This window comes from Leptinotarsa decemlineata, unplaced genomic scaffold (assembly GCF_025532065.1).
Source record: "Leptinotarsa decemlineata unplaced genomic scaffold, Ldec_3_MD MMD2_tig00000882_RagTag_RagTag, whole genome shotgun sequence".
Classification (NCBI taxonomy): domain Eukaryota; kingdom Metazoa; phylum Arthropoda; class Insecta; order Coleoptera; family Chrysomelidae; genus Leptinotarsa; species Leptinotarsa decemlineata.
The window spans coordinates 1145780-1166787 of NW_027412556.1; the positions used below are offsets into that span (position 1 = coordinate 1145780).

The 21008-nt window shown below is 36.4% G+C and overlaps 1 protein-coding gene across 3 annotated transcripts in view; it reads left to right on the forward strand.

Moving 5' to 3' along the window:
• drongo (Arf GTPase activating protein drongo) overlaps nt 1–21008 on the forward strand; it is a 50904-nt gene that overhangs the window by 20476 nt on the left and 9420 nt on the right. For 2 of the 3 annotated variants that reach the window (XM_074174740.1, XM_074174742.1), the window contains exons 2-3: nt 9137–9648; nt 19731–19823. In XM_074174740.1, the coding sequence (XP_074030841.1) occupies nt 9137–9648; nt 19731–19823 (605 nt within the window). The remainder of the gene's footprint in view (nt 1–9136; nt 9649–19730; nt 19824–21008) is intronic. The other variant, XM_074174741.1, reaches the window with a different exon arrangement.

The window sequence follows — 21008 nt, forward strand, 5'->3', positions numbered from 1 at the left end:
TAATATCCTTTTCTATGATATACTGTACAAATATCATCCATTCACCACTGTTGTTTACTTCATTGATAACTTTTCGTATATTTCCTAGTACGGATTCAATATTTGTTGAAGATTGGTTATATTTCCTCAGTTTTTTAACAACAGCCCAAATCATCTCGATCGAATTGAATTTACAGAAAGACTCAGATTAGTATGACCATGGGCTTTTATAGCTTCCAATAACACTTTTTTCGTAGCCTTTTTCAAAAATACTGGCAGTCATACTTTCATGGTATTCAGCAGATTATTGTTTTATATTTTTAGCTGACAGTAGAAGAGCATTAGGAACAAAACTCTTATTACTGTCTGCGTTTACCGCAAGAACAAGGTCCATTTAGAGAGCATGGTATCTAACAATTTTCAAGTAAGGAAAGTGTAAAGTTTCATTAAAAGCTTTAAATTTTACACAATGATGAAACAGAAACTTTTCGGATTTTTTCGTTTTTTTTTCCGTTTTCGGAGAGGATTTCCAATAGTAATGTATATTTTTTACACCATCAAGAAGTGTAGATTTCGAAGAACAAGAAGCATATCGATTTTTTTTCAAACATATTTTGACGTGACAGTTTTTGATTGAAAATTAGGGTGCTTTTTTGATATCAAATCGAAATAATGAGAAATAAATTTTACATTCAAAAAACTGCAGTGTGTTTGAGATTTGAAAAGGTAAGTTTACACCAATTTTGATAAAACAAGTTGTAGATAAAAATAAAAAACACCTTGCCTCGTGTTTCAAGAGGAGGATCTAATATTTCTCTTGAAGATGATCACTTGGTGATCGAAACACATTCTATTCGTAGATACCCCTCATCTTATTTGCTGAGTTGTTCACTGTAGCACTTTTGCATGATGAAAAAAAAAACAAAATTGTTGACAAATCATTGGCAACATTATATATTATGTTGTTTTTAAGTCAAGTGGAAAAATTGTTAAAAACCGTCACATCAGTTTCATTTGTTTACGAATCGAAGAAGCGGCATAGCAAGCGTGATAGTCCGTTACATTTCCTTCGAAAATCAATTTCTTGAGCAATCGAATTCTGTTTGAAATACGTATTTTTGCAACTCGCTATCGCGTTTTATATTTAAAAGCAAACAGTTCGTCGTACTCGTGGCGGATCCAAAACAAACCTTGTCTTTCATCGATAAAATGCATTATGCGTATTTGTTTCTTTTCGGCGATAGATGAAAGTGACTCTGTGACGGCACCGTAGGTTTGAAATAAGTATATTTCGAACATGTATGGTGAGAAAGAAAAAGGTCAACTTATCTATTGAAAAGTTAACTCTGATATGAATCTTACGACTAGATATATAATACTAGTTTTGTCACATTAAGTCACATTTTCCCCCTTGTGAGTGGAAATTCCTGATTCCCTTTCTTGATGCTTATTTACGATATACAGGGTGTAACTAAATAAGTGTAAAATATTTAAGGAGGTGATTCCTCATCGAAAAAAGATAGGATCTTTCATATAAAGAAATTTCATTGGAGGATCCCTTGTTAAGATACAGCTTCTTAAAGGGGGTACATAAAATTTGGACAGGACAGCATCTGAACCAGAACCAGAAGAAGAATCATCAAGGCTCTAAGTCCGAACTGTTGAAATAATAAAAGCGTGTTAAAAAATGAGGCAGCAGGCGCGCGTGTTAATAAAAAAAATATTTTCAAATGAAGAAATTCATGTAAAGTGAGTTTGAATAATGTCAAGGAGATTACCCACAGCGCCATCTGCCCGCGAATAGATCAAGCAATAATGTCGATATATCAAGGAGATTACGTACAGCGCCATCTGCCCGCGAATAGATCAAGCATCACTGTCGATAATTCTGTCAAATACAGATCCCCAGTTTGAGAGTAGCAAACATAAATACATACAGGTGAACCTAATAAAGCGTGTTAATAAAAATAATGCCGTCCTGTTTATTCATCTCTAGGTTTATGAACTTTTGTTCCGTTTCTTGCACACACCATTACTTGTTAGCCCACCCCCGTATTATGACGGAGTGATAAGCGTGTGCCTCCAAGGTTCGCGTTACATTATCGGTATCGCCGTATCGGTCCACAGGCTGCTGCTGCTACTACTTCCCGGACTCGATCAAGGCCGTCACAATCGGTGCCAGATACGAAACAAGTGAGCAACGTTTTCTGGGTAGCTCGTTCACGTTGTCTTTGAAGCGGCAGATGCGATTTGGGTGGTCGAGATCAGTTGACATGTGACTCCTTGAGAGGAAGCGATTAGCCGAAAAAAAATGATAACAATATAAGAAACTTCGTCAAAAGTTGTTTTTTTAATATAGACCGTAAACGAAATAACCCTCTATTGTTGTGGTAAAGGGATCTTCTCAAGCACTTTCTCGGCAGATCCTTCTCATCCTCGATATCAATGAGACTACTGATCTGCTGTTTGTTGTATGAGCATGTACTGGGTGTAACTGAATAAGTGTAGAACATCCTCATCGAAAAAAGATAGGATCTTTCATATAAAGAAACTTCATTGGAGCATTTCTTGTTAAGATACAGCCACTTAAAGGGGGTAAATAAAATTTGTATAACAATTTTTTTCACAAGCACTGAAAAAGTAACAATATTGAAATCAACCTGACGTTTTGTACTACCAAAAAGACACTTAGCCAGAAATGTATTTGGTTTACCCCATGGTTGTAAGGGGTGGAAAACGCAACCCCTAAAATTTATTTCCAATGTAACTTTTTGTCTTATTATTTGTTTACCATTTAAAAATTTATTTCCGATAGCCTGTTTCATTCTACACAAAAAATGTCTCTTGGGTTTTTTGCCCAAAATAAACCAGTTCGCAGCAAAAAATTATTTTACCATGGGGTAAACCAAATAAATTTCTGGCTAAGTGTCTTTGGTAGTACAAAACGTCAGGTTAATTTCAATATTGTTACTTTTTTAGTGCTTGTGAAAAAAATTGTTATACAAATTTTATGTACCCCCTTTAAGGGGCTGTATCTTAACAAGGGATGCTCCAATGAAATTTCTTTATATGAAAGATCCTACCTTTTTTTCGATTAGGAATCACCTCCTTGAATTTTTACACTTATTTAGTTACACCCTCTATACTAGCTGTTTGTTTTGCTTATAACTTGAAAATGGTTGGGCTACAGCAATTCCCTAAAGGAAAGAAAATGAAAGCGTGAACGAAATTGTTGGGGTGAAGGGTTCTTCTCAAGAACACTCAGACAGATCCTTTCCATCCTCGATATCATTGAGACAACAAATCTTTGAGATTGAATAATGTCTTTAGCTGTGTCGTTGTTCAACCTTTTATACTAGCTAGTCGATGAACATGTTGGGTGCAGAAAATAATAACGGGGAATGACGGGACAATTTTTAGTTATGACGTTTCCGTAATGATCTACTGGAATGACATTATTACTCGAATTTGAGCCGTTTTGGAATACTGCTCACTATTTGGGGTCATGTTTTTGATGTAGGAACTTTTTTCCATATAATTAAAACAAGACTCAACCTCTAACGGAAGCAAGAAACTCTTTGGAAGGTTCGAAATAGATGAACATTTCAACCTAGCAAACCACTATTATAATATTCATGCGGTCATTGTTCACTGTGGTTCTGGCGTTGAATTTGGTCAAAGCTTTGGTCGCCTTGGTCAAAGAAGAAACGGACTGGTTTAAGTTTGACGATAGTCGTGTCACGAAGTGTTCTGGTGATGTATTGAATTTATTGGAGCCTCTGGAGACACCCTACATTTTGTTTTATAAGAGAGAGGACATTGTTTAGATCAAGATCTTCAGATGATGTGGTGCTGCAGGTTTTTCCGGGTTTTCCTGCAGCTGAAAAAGCAAATGCGCCACTGGAATCAATGAAGTCGCCCGGAGCGCCAATTAATTTTTATTGTTGTTTTTATTTTATTTTTATCGTTATTATAATAAAATCTAAATAAAATATTGTAAGCTAAGTCAAGTCTCTCGAAAACGACGTCGATGATGGCTTTTTAATTGTCATATTCAAGCGGATATCTCACTAACATTAAATGCTCAATGATAGTCTTGGAAAACACGTCCCCCCCTCATTAATGTAGAACTGAAAATCCAATTCCATAGTTCAGTGCCCTAAATTTGCGAGGAAAAGTTTTATCCTTACTGCAAACAGAGATAAGATAGTTCAATTTGTTGAAATACCAATATTGTCCTTCACTCGGTTTTATCATTTCCCTTGGTAATGTTATCTTGTCAAATATTGATGAACGGATATCTCAACACAGTTTTGACTACCTACTTTTCGGGTCAACTGCAACCAAAGAAAGATCCTGGTAAAAAATTATAACTTTGAACAAAATAACTAAAGGGAAATTGAAAGAGGAAGACATCAGTTTTTGAGCAAGAAACGTTTTTTTTCGACTTTCCATTATATAATAAATGAAAGAGTTACGATACAATTTTTTTTACATGGTCTTTACTGAGTCTTTCTTGTTGCCAGATATTTTCGAATTTCAATCAACTACTTTTTTGTTGATTGTCTCGATTAGATAAAGGCGCAGAAATAGAAACTAGTCCACCGTCTGTTCTAGGGTCAGAGGTGAGCGTGTCACTGTTACGTCCAGAGAAATGAATGTCAGTCTAACGCGCAATATGTATGATTGCGTAAAAAATGAAATTCGAACATATCGTGTAGTTATAATTATTATTTGTTGATTTCCAATAAACTTGAGTGTCATAATATTTTTATTCTGGGTAGTGGAATTGCTTGGTGGTACCGATTGGCACTTGTTTTTGCAATTCAGTGTTTTTAAAAGAGTTTGATGAAAGTTTTGTCACACTCGTATGCAGGGTGATTCAGAAGTACTTTGACAAACTTCAGGAGGTGATTCCTCACAATATTCTAATATGAATTGTCCAAATAAATAAATGTCCGGAAACGCTTCGTTTCCAAGATACAGGATGTTGAAGTTTTATTTTTATTTTCGTTTTTTTTTTCAAATAACTTTTGAAATACTGAACTTAATTAAACGAAACTTGGTAATAGGAGGTTTTTGAGGTGTCGAATTCGAACCTGATGTTCTTATTGCTCTCGCTCGTAGGGGGCGCCACCTACACCGTTTTTTTTTCTTTTTTAAAGATTCATAACTTTTTTGGGCGTACTTGTAGCACATTTTTCAGTAAAAAAATCGATTCCTCTATCATATCTACGTAAATAAGCTACCCTTGTTACTAGTCGCTGTAAGCAACCGTTTTCTAAATATTTGCACTTGAAAACTTCAAGTCGATTATTTAATAATCGATGCATGTTGAAGTTATTACGAATATTTTGCATTTTTCACAAGAATGCTTTGGAAATAAATTTGACGTTTGTGAGTAGTTTTGGTAATTACATATTTTGTGACAGGCGTTTTGTTGAAGTTTCCGTAAGTAAGTAAAAGTAGAAAACACTAATTTTGAAAAAATGGATTATTTAAACAATAATGCTCATTTAGCCGATATGCATTTCGTTTATGGCCTTGCGGATGGCAATGCGCGCGAAGCAAGACGTATTTACCAGGAGCGATTTCCTAATCGAGTACTGCCTTCAACTCCAACATTTGCTAGTCTCCACCGTCGTTTGGCAGAAACAGGTAGCTTCAAGAGGGCAGCTGATATTATTGGAAGACCACGAGCAGTCCGAACCCCAGAATTGAAAGAAGCTGTTATGAACGCTCTCGAGGAGAATCCAGAAACAAGCACAAGAGTAATTGCTGAAGCTGTCAATTCTACTCAGTCCACAGTTTGGAGAATTATCCACGATCAACAGTTTTATCCATACCATATTCAAAGGGTACAAGCTCTTTTGCCACGAGACTTTCCCCAACGCATTACTATGTGTCAATGGTTTTTGAGAAAATTGGCTGGAAATCCTCAATATTTAAGATATGTACTCTTCACGGACGAGGCAAACTTCTCCCGAAATGCCATCACAAACTTTCATAACAACCATATTTGGGCTCTCGAAAATCCGCGCGCAGTTAGTGAAAGGCTTTATCAGTATCAATTTTCTGTAAATGTATGGGCGGCAATAATTGATAATTACTTGATAGTTCCTTTCTTTCTTCCGCTCCGACTGATTGGCGCAACTTACAGACACTTAGACTTAGAAACTTAAAAAATGAATTGCCGGGACTACTTCAGAATGTACCTACCATTAGAAATTCGTATCCGCATGTGGTTTATGCATGATGGGACTCCGGCCCATTTTAGCGTTTTAGCCAGGGAATTCCTCAACACAGTCTATCCAAATCGATGGATCGGTAGGGGTGTAGAAGAACCTAACCAGGCGTGGGCACCAAGGTCCCCAGATCTAAACCCGATAGATTTTTATTTTTGGGGACATTTGAAGTCACTAGTTTATAAGACTCCAGTAGTGAACGAGGAAGATCTAAGAAACCGAATAGTAGACGCCTGTGAAACAATAAGAAACACACCAATAATTTTTGAGCGGGTACGAGATTCAATGACTAGACGACTGACTGCCTGTGTCTTCGCTGAAGGTGGAGACTTCCAACAATTTATTTGAATACAATTTAGTTTCGTTTATTTTAGTTTATTCTATATATTCAAAATTTCCTGAAATAAAATGTTGACATTTTTTGCAAATTTTATTAAAACAAATACTGATTATGCACCCTTGATACAAAAATAACTATTTCGGTTAAGGATGTCATAAAGGAACGTACCCAACAGTAATGACCTCTTCAAACGAGTAAAACGTCAAATTCATTTCCAAAGCATTCTTGTGAAAAAAGCAAAATATTCGTAATAACTTCAACATGCATCGATTATCAAATAATCGACTTGAAGTTTTCAAGTCCAAATATTTAGAAAACGGTTGCTTACAGTGACTAGTAACAAGGGTAGCTTATTTACGTAGATATGATAGAGGAATCGATTTTTTTACTGAAAAATGTGCTAGAAGTACGCCCAAAAAAGAAATGAATCTTTAAAAAAGAAAAAGACCTGTAGGTGGCGCCCCCTACGAGTAAGAGCAATAAGAACGTCAGGTTCGAATTCGACACCTCAAAAACCTCCTATTACGAAGTTTCGTTTAATTAAGTTCAGTATTTCAAAAGTTATTTGAAAAAAACGAAAATAAAAATAAAACTTCAACATCCTGTATCTTGGAAACGAAGCGTTTCCGGACATTTATTTATTTGGACAATTCATATTAGAATATTGTGAGGAATCACCTCCTGAAGTTTGTCAAAGTACTTTTGAATCACCCTGTATATAGTTGAATAAGAGCAACCATCAGTAGAAAATAATAGGAAATAGAATTACGGAAATAATCGAGGGGATTGTGAAGTTGTAATTATTTATTAATCTGGCATGTCGTAATATTTTTATTCTGGGTATTGGGATTGCTTGTTGGTACCAACTGATACTGTTGGGTTTTTACAATCAATTATTTCTTCGACAAACTTGATCAAAGTGCATTAACTAAGAAACAATTTCCGAGATTGCAATATTCATAATATTCGAATCTTAGACAACGGAGCACTATCAACAAAAACGTGTTGTAGATCAGTTTGAACATTAATAAAGCGTTCTCGAAATAAATATTTCAGGGAATTTGAATGTTGTATCCGACAGATATGAAGAATGTTTAAAAGAGAGGTTCTATACAATTTTTGGAATGAACTTGTCAACTTGTCATTTTTTATTTAAAAAGTTTTTTTCTACCCCCATTCTCAAACACATTGTATCAAAACAGCTGTTAGTATTGTGTAAATTGTGATTTACACATATTAGAAGCCTTCACCGTGAAAAATAATTACTTGTTATTGATCTGTTAACAAGTTTAGTAAACAATTATTTTGAGTCAAGTTATTCAGATACCTACTATTCGCAAAAAAGTATACATTTTTACATACATATGTATGTAAAAAGTTTACAAACGTAAGTATGTAAAAACATAAACTATGCTTTTGCATACGTGTCGTCTACGCATATGGTATAATTTTTCAAAAAGCCATATAGTATAGTTTTTTCATAACAACCGCAAAAATCCGTTCTATTTCTTCATTGATGATAAGGGGAAATACAAATTCCTAACCGAGATAAGCCCCTTTTATAAAATATTAAATGCCACTGTATTCAAGCCAAGATTCTCCTCCAGCGTTATCGTCTCGTTCGGATGTGAGATAAAAGTTTTGGTAGATGAAGGTTTGTTTATTTTCATTGTTTGGTTTGCATTGCATTTGTGTTTTCTGACGGAAGTCGGAGTTTTATCGCCATGTCCGATATCTTAAACCGTTACTAACTTTTCTCTTCAATACGACTTGGACACTTCCTTATTTGAAGTTACATGCCAACATGCGTACCCATCGGTGAGAATTTCCGATAAATGATGAGGATGTTGAGGGATCCTTTATTGTAATTACTAACTTTCAAATGGGACCTAAGGGATCATATTAAATCAAAATTGTCATTGGATATATTTTTATGATTATCTAGTGTTGCATCAATACAAAACAAGAATGTGTTATTATAACCTTTATCATGTGAACTTTGTATGCATATTAAGGATGCTTGTTTGAAGAAACTGTTCTGATATTTTTCCTTACGATAATGACGTCATCAACATGTTGGTCAAAACAATGACATTTCGTAATTCCCCTGTAGTTTATTTTCGTATCCGTATACACAGGGTGTTTATTAAACGTGCGGCAAAAATTAAGGGACTATTCCTTGGACTACTCTAAGGACATTTTGTCCTTTGATGATTTTTGATAGGTGCAAAAAGAATTTCGACAATAACAATTTTAGTAATTTTAAAATTATTAACGTAGCCGAAATGAAAGTATAGCGTACTACACTGGACCATCTTTATTGTTTTCAATTGATTCGCTTAAATAATCATTCGTTCTATAGGTAAACCATGTTCAAATATTAATTTTTTTAGCCCTTTGATGTCATGTCTCTGCATTAAGATAATTTGTAGGCACCCTCTTGAACCGATATATTCACCAGGTCACACTAGCTCAAAAGGCCGTTGTTTGACTCGAAACTTTTTGTAGACCCCTCGTACTTGTTGTTTTCCATGACTAGGTCTTTTTGTAACGGCGTCCCATTTTGTTTCAGACGCGGAATCACGCCGCCACACCGAGTGAAGTCGATATCTATGGCCACATTCACCAACGAAGAAATAGATTTGCTGCGGAACCGAGGCAACCAATACTGCCGTAGGGTGTGGCTGGGCTTGTACGAGGGCGCGTCGCCGGGCACCGACGAAACATCGATCAAAGACTTCATGGTGGAAAAATACGAGAAACGTCGCTATTACCTGGACCCGGTCCATTCGAAAGTGTCGGAGGTGGCGTCGCAGTCGCCGTTGACTACGGACACTCCGAAAGCGGCGAAAGTCAACGGGGCTCAGATGCAGTCGGCGCACAGGACGAGACCGGAAGTGAACAGGAATAACGTCAGTGGCGGGTTCGCGGTTGATTTCGATCGGGCTGATATTTTCGGGGCTGGCAAGACTACCACGATGAACGGCAACCACCAGGAGATCAACGCGCCGCAGCAGAACGGTTTCGCGAACTTCGACAATAATCCCGTTTTCGGGAACAGCGCGAATACGGCGACGAATACTGGTGAGTTTTGATTAAATTTTTTTTTTTTTCCCTCAGAAATTGAACAGTATCAAACAATATAGAATGACTGTTTACTTTAACAAGGGCATATTTTCAGGAGATATAAATTTTTGAGAAAAAAAAGTTTTGGCTTTCTACTTCTCCATCTTCATACAAAAAAATGTGGGAATCAGTCTTCCAAAGAAAGGTAGAGAGTAATTAATTTCAAAATGAACTTTCGACAAAAATGTGAAGATGATCTGCTTTCGTATTTACACGAATGAAAAATATACTGTCTTCCAACAGGGACTGTTAAACTTTGAAACTTGAATCTGGCTCCAGCCATCTCTACCGCGTCTGTCTGAATGTCGTGGATATACAAGGTGTAACAAAAAAGTTGGTCATAAATTGAAACACAAATTGATTCCGTCAGAAGCCTATGATATTGGAAAATGGAGGTCATTTTCAACATCTAATTTAGAAATTATTACACATTCGTACATTCTGTACCTGCAAATAACATGGATACTCGGTTATTATAACTTACTTTTTGTTACTCAAAATTTTGCAACATAATCCAGTCATTTAAGCTTAAATTAGGTAAGAATCTCGGAATTCGAGATACCCAGCTGTAAGTCTGTAAATACTTGTATATTGACACCCTAAAAGTTGTCTCAAAACCTACATATGATAGGATGTAAGCAACTATTAAATTTCAAGGTCAAAGGTCACAAAAATCGGTTTTTTGCGCTTTTTTGGAAATATCTCATTTCCTATGGGTTTTTGCTATTTGCATTTATTATGAATATTGTAGAATACAAAATTCTCTACAAATTATGTTTAAAAAATTTTTTTATACGGTGAACCGTTTTCGAGATAGAGGGCGGAGAGCGCGCGGTCACAGCATCACTTCGGGTCAACCAGTGCCTCCGGTCGAAAACGCGCCATATATAGTTGATGAACTATCGATAAATCAATGATTATAAATATTTGTCAATTTTTATTTATTATTTTTGATGAATACATGAATTATTTACAGAGGCATTACAGTTCCAAAATAATTGTTGTATTTGACGGATATTCAGACTACAGTAAGAACGTAAAAGCTATGGAGCAGCAGAGAAGACCTGCTGCACTTTCAAAAACGTATAGAGTTTGTTTCGATGAAACAATGGTTGTACCAGTTACTCAAGAAAAATTCTTATCAAATCGAAATAACAAAGATAAGTTCATTAATATGTTAATTGAAAAATTACAAGCTGCAAATATTACTACTAAACAAGCCAGAGATGATGCGGATGTTCTTATTGTTGAAACTGCAATTGAAGAACCAAAGTCTAAAAAAACTGCAGTTATAATAGGACAAGATATTGATTTACTTGTCATTTTAATTGGGCGTACACTGTCTTACGAACAAGAAATTTTCTTTAAAAAAGTTGGGAAAGGTAATGTAAAAACGGAGATATACTCGAATAAAAGTTTTGATAATTATCCTCATTCTAAAAAACATATTTTATTTCTGCACGCATTAAGTGGCTGTGACACAACTTCTGCGCATTTTAAAAAGGGAAAAAAATCATTTTTAGAAGTTTTTGAGAAACTGACAGCATTTGAGGAAGAAAATTGTTCGGCCCAGAGATTATTAGAGAGTGGAACTCAAACCTTATTGGCAGTCTATAATGCTCCGAAATCTGTGAAAAGTCTCGATCATCTTCGTTATATGCATTACGTCAAGTCTACAAAACTTAATAAACCTGTGCAGCTTTCAAATATTCCACCAACAAGTGCAGCTGCTCATCAACATTTCAACCGTGTATATTATCAAGTTCAAACTTGGTTAGGACATGATTTGGAACCCCAGGTATGGGGTTGGGCAATGCGAAACGATTTTTTGGAGCCTATCATGACAATTTCACCACCTGCTCCAGAAGATTTGTTAAATACAATTTTCTGCAACTGCAAGAGTGGTTGTGGTTCGCGATGCGGATGCAGGAAAGCGGGCTTGCAATGCTCTTTAGCTTGTGGCCAATGTAATGGGCAAGCTTGTCTCAATGCTCTACCATATCAGAGCGACATTAACGAAGATGGAACCTTTGACCCCTAAATCATGGAAGAACTTGAGACAAATGTCGTTGAAGACGATAATGAAGACCAGTTTGAAATTTGCCAGCAGCCAGAAGACGACGATGAAGAGGAAGAAGATGATTAAAATTATAAATTGTAGTTTTTGTACCCTTTATTCCATTTCTTTACTTTCAATAAAAATAAATGTATTCAATGATATTTTTTAATAAAAAGATTAATTCATAATTTATTTGTTTTTTTTTTTCATCATGTAAGAAGTTATAAATATTAATTAGGTTAAAATTCAAATATAATTCCTATATTTTCATTAACAATTCTGCAATTACATGGGCAGGTAAGTGTTGTTAAATAAATTAATACTGAATAAAAAGTGGATAAGTTATTGAAAAAATGATAAAATATAATATAATAGTTAATAAAAATTGACAAATATTTATAATCATTGATTTATCGATAGTTCATCAACTATATATGGCGCGTTTTCGACCGGAGGCACCGGTTGACCTGAAGTGATGCTGTGACCGCGCGCTCTCCGCCCTCTATCTCGAAAACGGTTCACCGTATAAAAAATTTTTTCAAACAAAATTTGTAGAAAATTTTGTATTCTACAATATTGATAATAAATACAAATAGCAAAAAACCCATAGGAAATGAGATATTTCCAAAAAAAAAGCGCAAAACACCGATTTTTGTGACCTTTGACCTTGAAATTTAATAGTTGCTTACACCCTACCTAAAAAACACGCTTTTAAAGAACATCGAACTGAAAAGTTAAAAATATTTTTTAACAAGCTTAAAACAATAACGAACGAAAAATACTTGTATTATTTTGAAAAAATCGTGGGCGCTTTGTGTCATAGTTTTTGTATATCAAGATCCCGTCGCTTATTGCACAATAATACTAGTATTTTTATTTCGTTATTGTTTTAAGCTTATAAAAAAATATTTTCAGCTTTTTAGTTCGATGCTCTTTAAAAGCGTGTTTTTTAGTTTTTGAAACTATATTTATTCCTTTAGGGAATTAGTACTTTGAATGTAATTTTTTGTAGAGGTCAACGAAAAAAGCGATTCTCCTATAATTCAATATCGTGAAAGTAGTTGATTAAGGAGAACTTTTTTCTTCCAGTTAGTAACTGAAAGTAAATTCTATTCATGATCCACACATCTTTGTGAAGAGTTCATTTTGATCCCGTTATTTTTTATAAAGAAGCCAGGACGTTTTTTTTTCTCGAAATACGGTTCCAGGATAAATCCTGTTAGGGATTTTATGAATACAACATCAAAGTGCTACCCTGCTACCCGTTTAAAGCCGAGAATAGTGTCACTAGTTACGAAAAAGATTCAAAAACATTTGCTGCAGTCACCCGGTAGGTCTAAAATTGGCCATTCAAGTGGCTGAACTGTGTAACAAAAGAAAACAATGAACGGTGCGCAACTTGCGACATGCACTTCTAGAATAAAAGAAATAATCGTATAAAAGCCGTGTCTATTATTCGCAAGGTTTCCGTTCTATTTTTGATACGTACACCAATCGGGGTCAGGTGAAACGAAAATTCTGCAGGCCGATGAGATTATTTGTCCGCTACATGTAGTTGTTGGACATTCACCGTGATCTCAACGTAATCAGTAATTTTTTTGCTGGTATCTTTTCAGCAACACTGTTTTTGACAGATCACGCGTGAATCGTGTCTTGTGTCATTGTCAAACTTGTTCAGTTTGGTCTGTAATTTAACCATGAATCGACTTACGAATGAACGACGCTTGCAAATTATTCCACTTCTTCCAATTTATGGGCAGTTTCGTCGGCCTACTGAGGAAGTTATTCGGAAGCTTGTGACTAAATTTCGAACCCAGTTTACATTGTTGGACATTAAACCACCAACACGCATACGTTGAGTGAGGACCGAAGAAAATATTGCGGCTGTATCCGCCAGTGTTCGCGATGACCGTGAAATGTCGATGCGCCGCCGTTCGCAGCTATTGAGCCTCTGTTACTCCACTACGTGGAAAATTTTGCGAAAGGATTTGGGTGTAAAACCTTGTAAGATACAGCTGGTGCAAGAATTGAAGCCACACGACCTCCCACAACGTCTAACATTTGGTGAATGGGCGATGGCAAAGTTGGAGGAAGATTCACATTTATATCGAAAAATTGTGTTCAGCAACGACGCTCATTTCTGGTTGAACGGATAAGTTAACAAGCAAAATTGACGCATCTGGAGTAAAGTACAGCCAAAAACATTGCACGAGCTACCGATGCATCCCGAAAAAGTCACTGTTTGGTGTGGATTATGGATCGGTGGCATCATCGGGCAGTACTTCTTCAAAGACGACAATGGCCGGACGTTATTGAGAATGGCGTGTGATGATTGACGACTTTTTGTTACCTAAAATGGAAGAATTGGACATGCCTGACTTGTGGTTTCAACAAGACGGTGCCAACGCGAAACAATGGCCCAATTAAGAGCCGTCTTCGGTGAACAGTTTGTCTAACGTTTGGGGCCCGTCAATTGGCCGCCTAGATCGCGTGATTCAACGCCTTTGGATTAGTTCTTGTGGGGTAATGTTGAGGCTCAGTTCTACAGGGATAAACCAGCAACGACTGGCGCTCTGGAAACCAATATTGAAGCATTTATACGTGAAATACCGGTCGATATGTTAGAGAGAGTGTGCCAAAATTGGACCTGGCGCAGGGGCCATCTAAAGTGGAGCCGCGGACAACATTTGCATGAAATCATCTTCAAACAATAAATTATATTGATCGTCCTACCGATTCCAATAAACATTTCATCAACTTTCTTTTAATTTTTTGGGTTGTTTTGATATACAAAAAATAGGCACAAAGCGCCCAGTAGCATTATTCTCGCTGCTTCTAGAGTGGCGGGGAATCATCGTACATTCGCGCTCTCTTAGCTACGTCACGACTGTTTTATGACTACCAGTGGCGGCCGGCGTTATTTTCTTTAGGGCATATATTCTAGCCAAAACACATTACAGAATTCTAAACTCATTATTATCAAATTCAAAATTCTGGTGTGCAAAAGAAGTGGCAACACTGATGGGCATTGATAATTCACAAATCGTAATGAATTGAATATGTTTATGAACATAATCGAAATATCCACCAATTTCATAGATAATTTGAATAAACTTTAAAGCCAGCTTTTGTTCTCGGTGTACATTCCTTATTTAAAGATTTCTATAAGTGCTAAGTGCCTGTAAGTGAGAGTGATATACGATAATTGGTTGTTTAAATATTTTGAAATTTGTTGCAAATTTTCACAAACTTGTAAAGTTTGTGTGTATGTATGGGCCAATTCTTACAACTGCAACCGACTGAAATAAACTTCTCCATGCACATTTAGTTTGGATGATAATCCATGGTAAACTAAGTGACGCCATTCTACATGTAATACGGCGGATTGCTCAAGGTGGTGCACTATATTTATATGCACTCCCATATAATGACGGTTATAGATAGTTTGGATGTGTTCGAAAAACTACTCTAGGGACCAACTATGTAACAGTGACGTATTAAATGAAGTGAACAGACAAATCAGTAACTGTAAAAATGTACAAGTTTTTATTCATCAGCTCCTAGATGTACTGGTAGAACGATACGGTACCAGACTAACACACAAAGTGTATCGAAAACCCACACTCACAGATATATACTTGCACGCACTATCGAACCACCATCCTGGTCAAAAGAGAGGAGTCATCTCCACTCAAACGGAACGGGCTCGGAGAATATGTGAACCAGAACATCTGGAGAAGGAACCGAAACACCTTGAAGTGACCTTGAGATCGAATGGATACAGTGCCTCCGAGGTCAGGAAAGCCATGAAACCGAAGGGCACCACGGTTCAAAAAGCGAAAAAGGATCAGATGGTTGCACGCGCATATCTACCGTTTATCTCTAGGGTCACGGACATAACTGGAAAACTATGGGATAAACACGACATCGAAACAGTCTTCAAACCCACAAGGAAGATACAACAAAGCCTCAGATCGGCTGAAGACAAAAGAGACCCATTATCAGCAGCAGGGGTCTATCGCATACCGTGCACTTGTGGGAAGGTATTTATCGGAACCACCAAAAGATCCATGGGAACAAGACTGAAAGAGCATAAAAGGAACTGCAGACTAGGCTAAGCGGACAAGTCAGCTGCGGGCAGAACACGTGCTCAGTGAAGGAGACCACATAATTTTGTTTGAAAACACAGAACTAATTTCCCCCAACCAGGGATAATATAACCGACTGATACGAGAGGCAATAGAAATCCACAAAATCACGGAGAATTTCAACAGAAAAGAAAAAGCGGTGAACCTCAATCGAATATGGAACCCGATTTTAAGGAATTCGAGAATAACGGGCAGAATGACAACAGGCAGCAAGATTGTTAATGTTCCAGGTACAAGTACAGGTACAAATGCAGGTACCAATACAACTGATTACCTGACAAGGCATAAATACGCTTCACGAAGCTTAAAAGTTAGTCATCGGACAGCAAGCTATGATGGTTGAACTTCTGAAGAAGCTAGCCACTCGCGCCAGCGAAACGTCAGGAAGAAACACGAAAAACAGTGACACTTTAAAAGGACAACTTAAAATTGAATTATAATCATCAATTTATTATAGATTATTTTCAGATTATAATGTCGTTAGGGTATTTTTGGTAAATTTTTCTCTACGTATTCAAGCGCTGCCGAAGCAGCAAACCAGGCATTCGGCACTGTTCGACGTTGGTGTGAGAAATTTCGTTCCGGAGAGTTTAGCCCTGAAGTGATAGACCTACAGTTATCCAGGACGAGGATTTGAGGACCCTGCTGGTGGAGACTAACCTCAAGCTCAAAAAGTGGATGCCCCACGATTTGTACGATCGACACAAATTGCCTCGTTTCGAAGTCTGTTCTTCTTTGCTTTTGCGCAACCAAAACGATACTTTTTTTGGATCCTCTACGACAACAGGAGACGGTCAAAACAATGGTTGGAGACCGACGAGCCACCAAGGCTCTTCCAAAGGCGAAAACTCACAAAAAATAGTTACTCTATGGTGGTCAGCGGCTGGTATTATTCACTAGATTTTTTTTTACAACCGGGCCAAACCATAACAGTGAGGAGTTCGATGAAATGTATGGAAAACTGCATCAGCAGCAGCCTGAACTGGTCAATAGAAGTGCTCCACGACAACGCCCGTTTCACGTTTCTGCAAGTCAAGGACCGAAAATTGAACAAACTGGGCGTTCCTAGATTTGACAAGCTGTATATGTTGATACATGGGCACTCTCTCCCGAAGTTTCCGTGTAGTGTCCTTGTAGCATGTTTACGGAAAAAGCAGCACAATAATTTTGCAATCGATTTCATTCCGTAACAATTTGAATCGGCAATCACCGGTAGATTAGTTTTTTTTTGTAGCTATATAGATCTAGGTTCTTTAACCGAATGACCGCTATATAAATTCTCGGGACCTTGACCTCGACAGAGTCGGTCGTCATTAACTTTTGCGGCATGTAATTAGCTATTTCTGGTTTTCTTCGGTTGAAGGGCGTGATCAATCTTTTGTTGTTGTAGGTGTACGTTCTCTTCTTCAGAAAACGAGAGTCATTTTTGTTCAAATTCATAGTCCAAGACATGTTTAGTTAGTCAATTTGAGAGAAGTTGTTCAGTAAATGGTCTGCTTATTATTCTTTCGTTTGTTGAACGGAATACTTTGTGAATTACGCGCAAACTAAATGAGATTTTGATGAGCATTCAAAACCAAATTGTACCAGCCCCAGAAGATAGCTATTGGTCACACAAACTGATGTCAATAAGTACATTGGCGACATATAACTTAAGTGGGCGGAGTCTTTCGAAACAGAACGATTTTACGTTTCTGCGCTGAGTCATTTTAGTTGGCGCGTACTATATATCTTTGTATTTTTGGATCCCTATAGAGAGTCACCATTGCCTAAAACGTACTACCCAGAATGTAGGCCACAGACCAACTAAGTTCCATAAAAGTTTTCTCAAGTGCAAAAATCCTTAAACGATTGATTTTCACTACGTATCGTCCAACCCGTGCTAAGAATCGCACGTTAAAAGGTAAGACCTCGTTATTCTTCAGCTCGCCCAAGTACTTCTGGGGTTTATCGTTCGTAGGGGAGCGACAGCTGGTTGACTGAGAAACAGATTTTAAACTGAATCATTTTGTCATACCGCTTCTTGTTTTACCTTCACGCTCTCCACATCGTTCTTCGTGAGAAGCATCCTATTGCTTTCTTGCGATATCCCCAGCTTACAGAGATTGAATTCCAATAGGAAATTGACTTTGGAACCACTTTAACAGACTTCCATTGTCCAGAATGACTGTAATGTGATATGAAATCTATGATAAAACAAATATATGCAGCTTCTTTGAACTTCCTCTTAAACCAGTGCTCCTCCCTGTGGATGATCTCAGCTTGGGACCACTTGATGTTATGTTGATGGGTCCAAACATGCTCTCTTATTTTCGATTCGCTGTGCGTTTCTGTTGTGATCGGCAATGCGGACTTTCAATGGCCTCACCGATATAGGATTTGGAGATTGTAACCAAAACAATATTAAAAAAATCAAAACCAAAGCAGTTTCTTAGAACTTCCGATTGAAAGCTTTTGTAGATTCCAATTTTGTTTTCATGTACAACAAAGTGGCAAATCTATTCACTTCAGCGATTATATTTCTACGATCGCAAACCGACAGTGGAGCCTTAAAATGTAACAAAATAGTTAGTGGTTTTGTTGTCGCCTTCTGTCTAGGTAATTTTACAGTCTACTGAGTAACAGAATCGTTTCCTTTTGTTTGCGATCTGTTAATAGGAGAACCGTTGCGAAACAACTTTTTTGACGTCTGAGTGGTTCAAATTCGTGACAAATATTCATGAAACTCCTGAAAATATGACCGATTATTCATTGAATTCAGAAGGACGCGTAGAAAAATTGGTTTTGATGACTTTTTAATGCACAAAAAATTGTAGTTGTTATTGAATGAAGATTTAGCTTTTTCCGGAACTTCTGGGACATTTTATGTTTCTATTCAGAAGTGTTATTAATACTACGTAGTTTGTAAATTTCATATCTTACAAATATATTATATATAAACTCGTCGAACTTTGTGCATAATTGCAATATTTGATGCCTTATAAAGTTATGTACTTTATTGTTTACTTTTTGTAGGTCAATTATGGCTAAGAAAAGGTGCTTTGTTGTCGTTAGCCTCGATAATAAATTAGTCAACACTTTTCACGACTAGTATTCTATTGTTTCTTTAAACGATATAAATTTACTAGCCCAGACTTAATATGCACAGAAGAATAGATTTGAAAAATAACTATCACGGAGAATCATTGATTGAACATATAAAGTGATGTATTACGCAAATTTTGATCAATTTATTTCAGTCTTTCACCTATCTCAAATTAAAAAAAAAAATTGTGGTGTGTACGCATGTACCAATATTGTGTCTCAACTTTCATTTAGCATTAAGTGGTGTTTTCATCATAGTAGTGAATAGTCCATTTTTGTTCATACTATTACGAATCTGAAACCGCCCGTGACCGATATGTCAGCCAGCGAACAAACACATGACATCACCGCAAAAGGAATGCAGTCGGCAACCGCCGGTTAAACTCTAGTTGAGCACCGACACGATTACAGAATTCTAGAACGATCGTTACCGATATATAAGGCCGGCTTCTCGTCCCAAGAGGGCAGTGAAGTTCAGAAAGTGAATCGAGCGGTTAAACAAGGAATTCAAATAGTATAAATAAATTAAGCGTTAGTTGCTAAGTAAATTAGTTTGAGATAGTGAAATATTGTTGGAAATAAATTTGTTTAAGACAGTAAAATATTTAACTTGTTACAATACCTTATATAAAAAGTGTTTGAGTCAAGTCTGTCCTTTCCCTGTCTTTCATTTTGACTTTAAAACTTTTCTCCATATTCAGTATTGCTACAAAAATATTGAATCAATGACAGTGACTTGTTTCTTGCAGACTTCAGCATATTCGACGTGAATTTTTCCGAAACTCAGGGTCCTGTTTTTAACAACCGTCCTCTGTTTCCAAAGTGCAACACAAATCGTTGGAGTAAGTGATTTGGCAGACGATTTGTTTTCTTTTTTTTTTAGCTAGAAACATGATATGTTTTGCTCTTGCGTGCACTCACAAAATGCTTTTGTAGAAAACATAGCAATGCTCTTTCTAGCTCTTTTGTCTTGAAGTTGTCTTGCTCTTTTTGCATGAAGAAATGTTGCAGTGTTTCTTCAGTATATTTATTAGAAGATATGCCCATTTCTCAGAAATGTTTTCCATCCAAAGATTGGTGATTATCATAGAATCTTCCAACAAGGTTAGGTTAGGTCGAAAGTGAAGAAGGCCTGTTAGATATCGTAGTTCATCCCCACTGTAGTCCAACAACTGTTTGGTATCAATCTTCGAAGGTTGAATAAACGCCTCCCAACTAGCAATTTCGTATTTTATAATAGTTGCAGAAACGTTTCGTAGAAACAAATTATTAAGCTAAATTTCTCCCAGAAATGTTTTCAATGTGTTTATAAAACTGCTATAAATAGGAAATTGGTACCGTTTTATAAAACATTATAGTTATTATCAATATTTTGTTAGGCCTTTCACAAACACTACAAAATAGTTTTATAAACATTTTGGCAGTTACTATAAAATTTGTATAACACTCTTAAAAAGTAGTTTTGTAAAGACTTTCCTTACTGCACTTTTGCAACACATTTAAGCGATACTTATAAAATAATCAGAAGACAGTTTTATAAGAGTTTTTTAGTAGTTCCAAGTAGGCGTTATAAAATATAATACAGCCGAAAGGCGCAATAAGTAATTTTGTATTGGACACTAGGACAATATAATTGATATGTCACCAACTGAAAACTAAGAAATAGAAATGTTGAAGCCACTTTAAAGTTTCACTTTTGCACTCATAAAACTGTTGAATACATTGTTTGTGTTTCAAAGATTGATATTTTTACTGCAAATAAAATTTTATTGACAAATATATAGCTAATTATTAGCGCGCCACTCATGTATAAATGTTTTCGGTAAAATTATTAATTATACAAAAATTCACTCTGTCGACGTATTAATGTTCTAGTCACAAAACTTAACTCACTTCATTCTAAATATAATGTTATAATATTTATGTACTTTTTTGCTGCAAATATCACTTTATGTGCGGTATTTCATATTTTCAATTCATCTAATTTCAGTATCCCGGATCGCTATCATTTGAAATGGCGTCGTTCT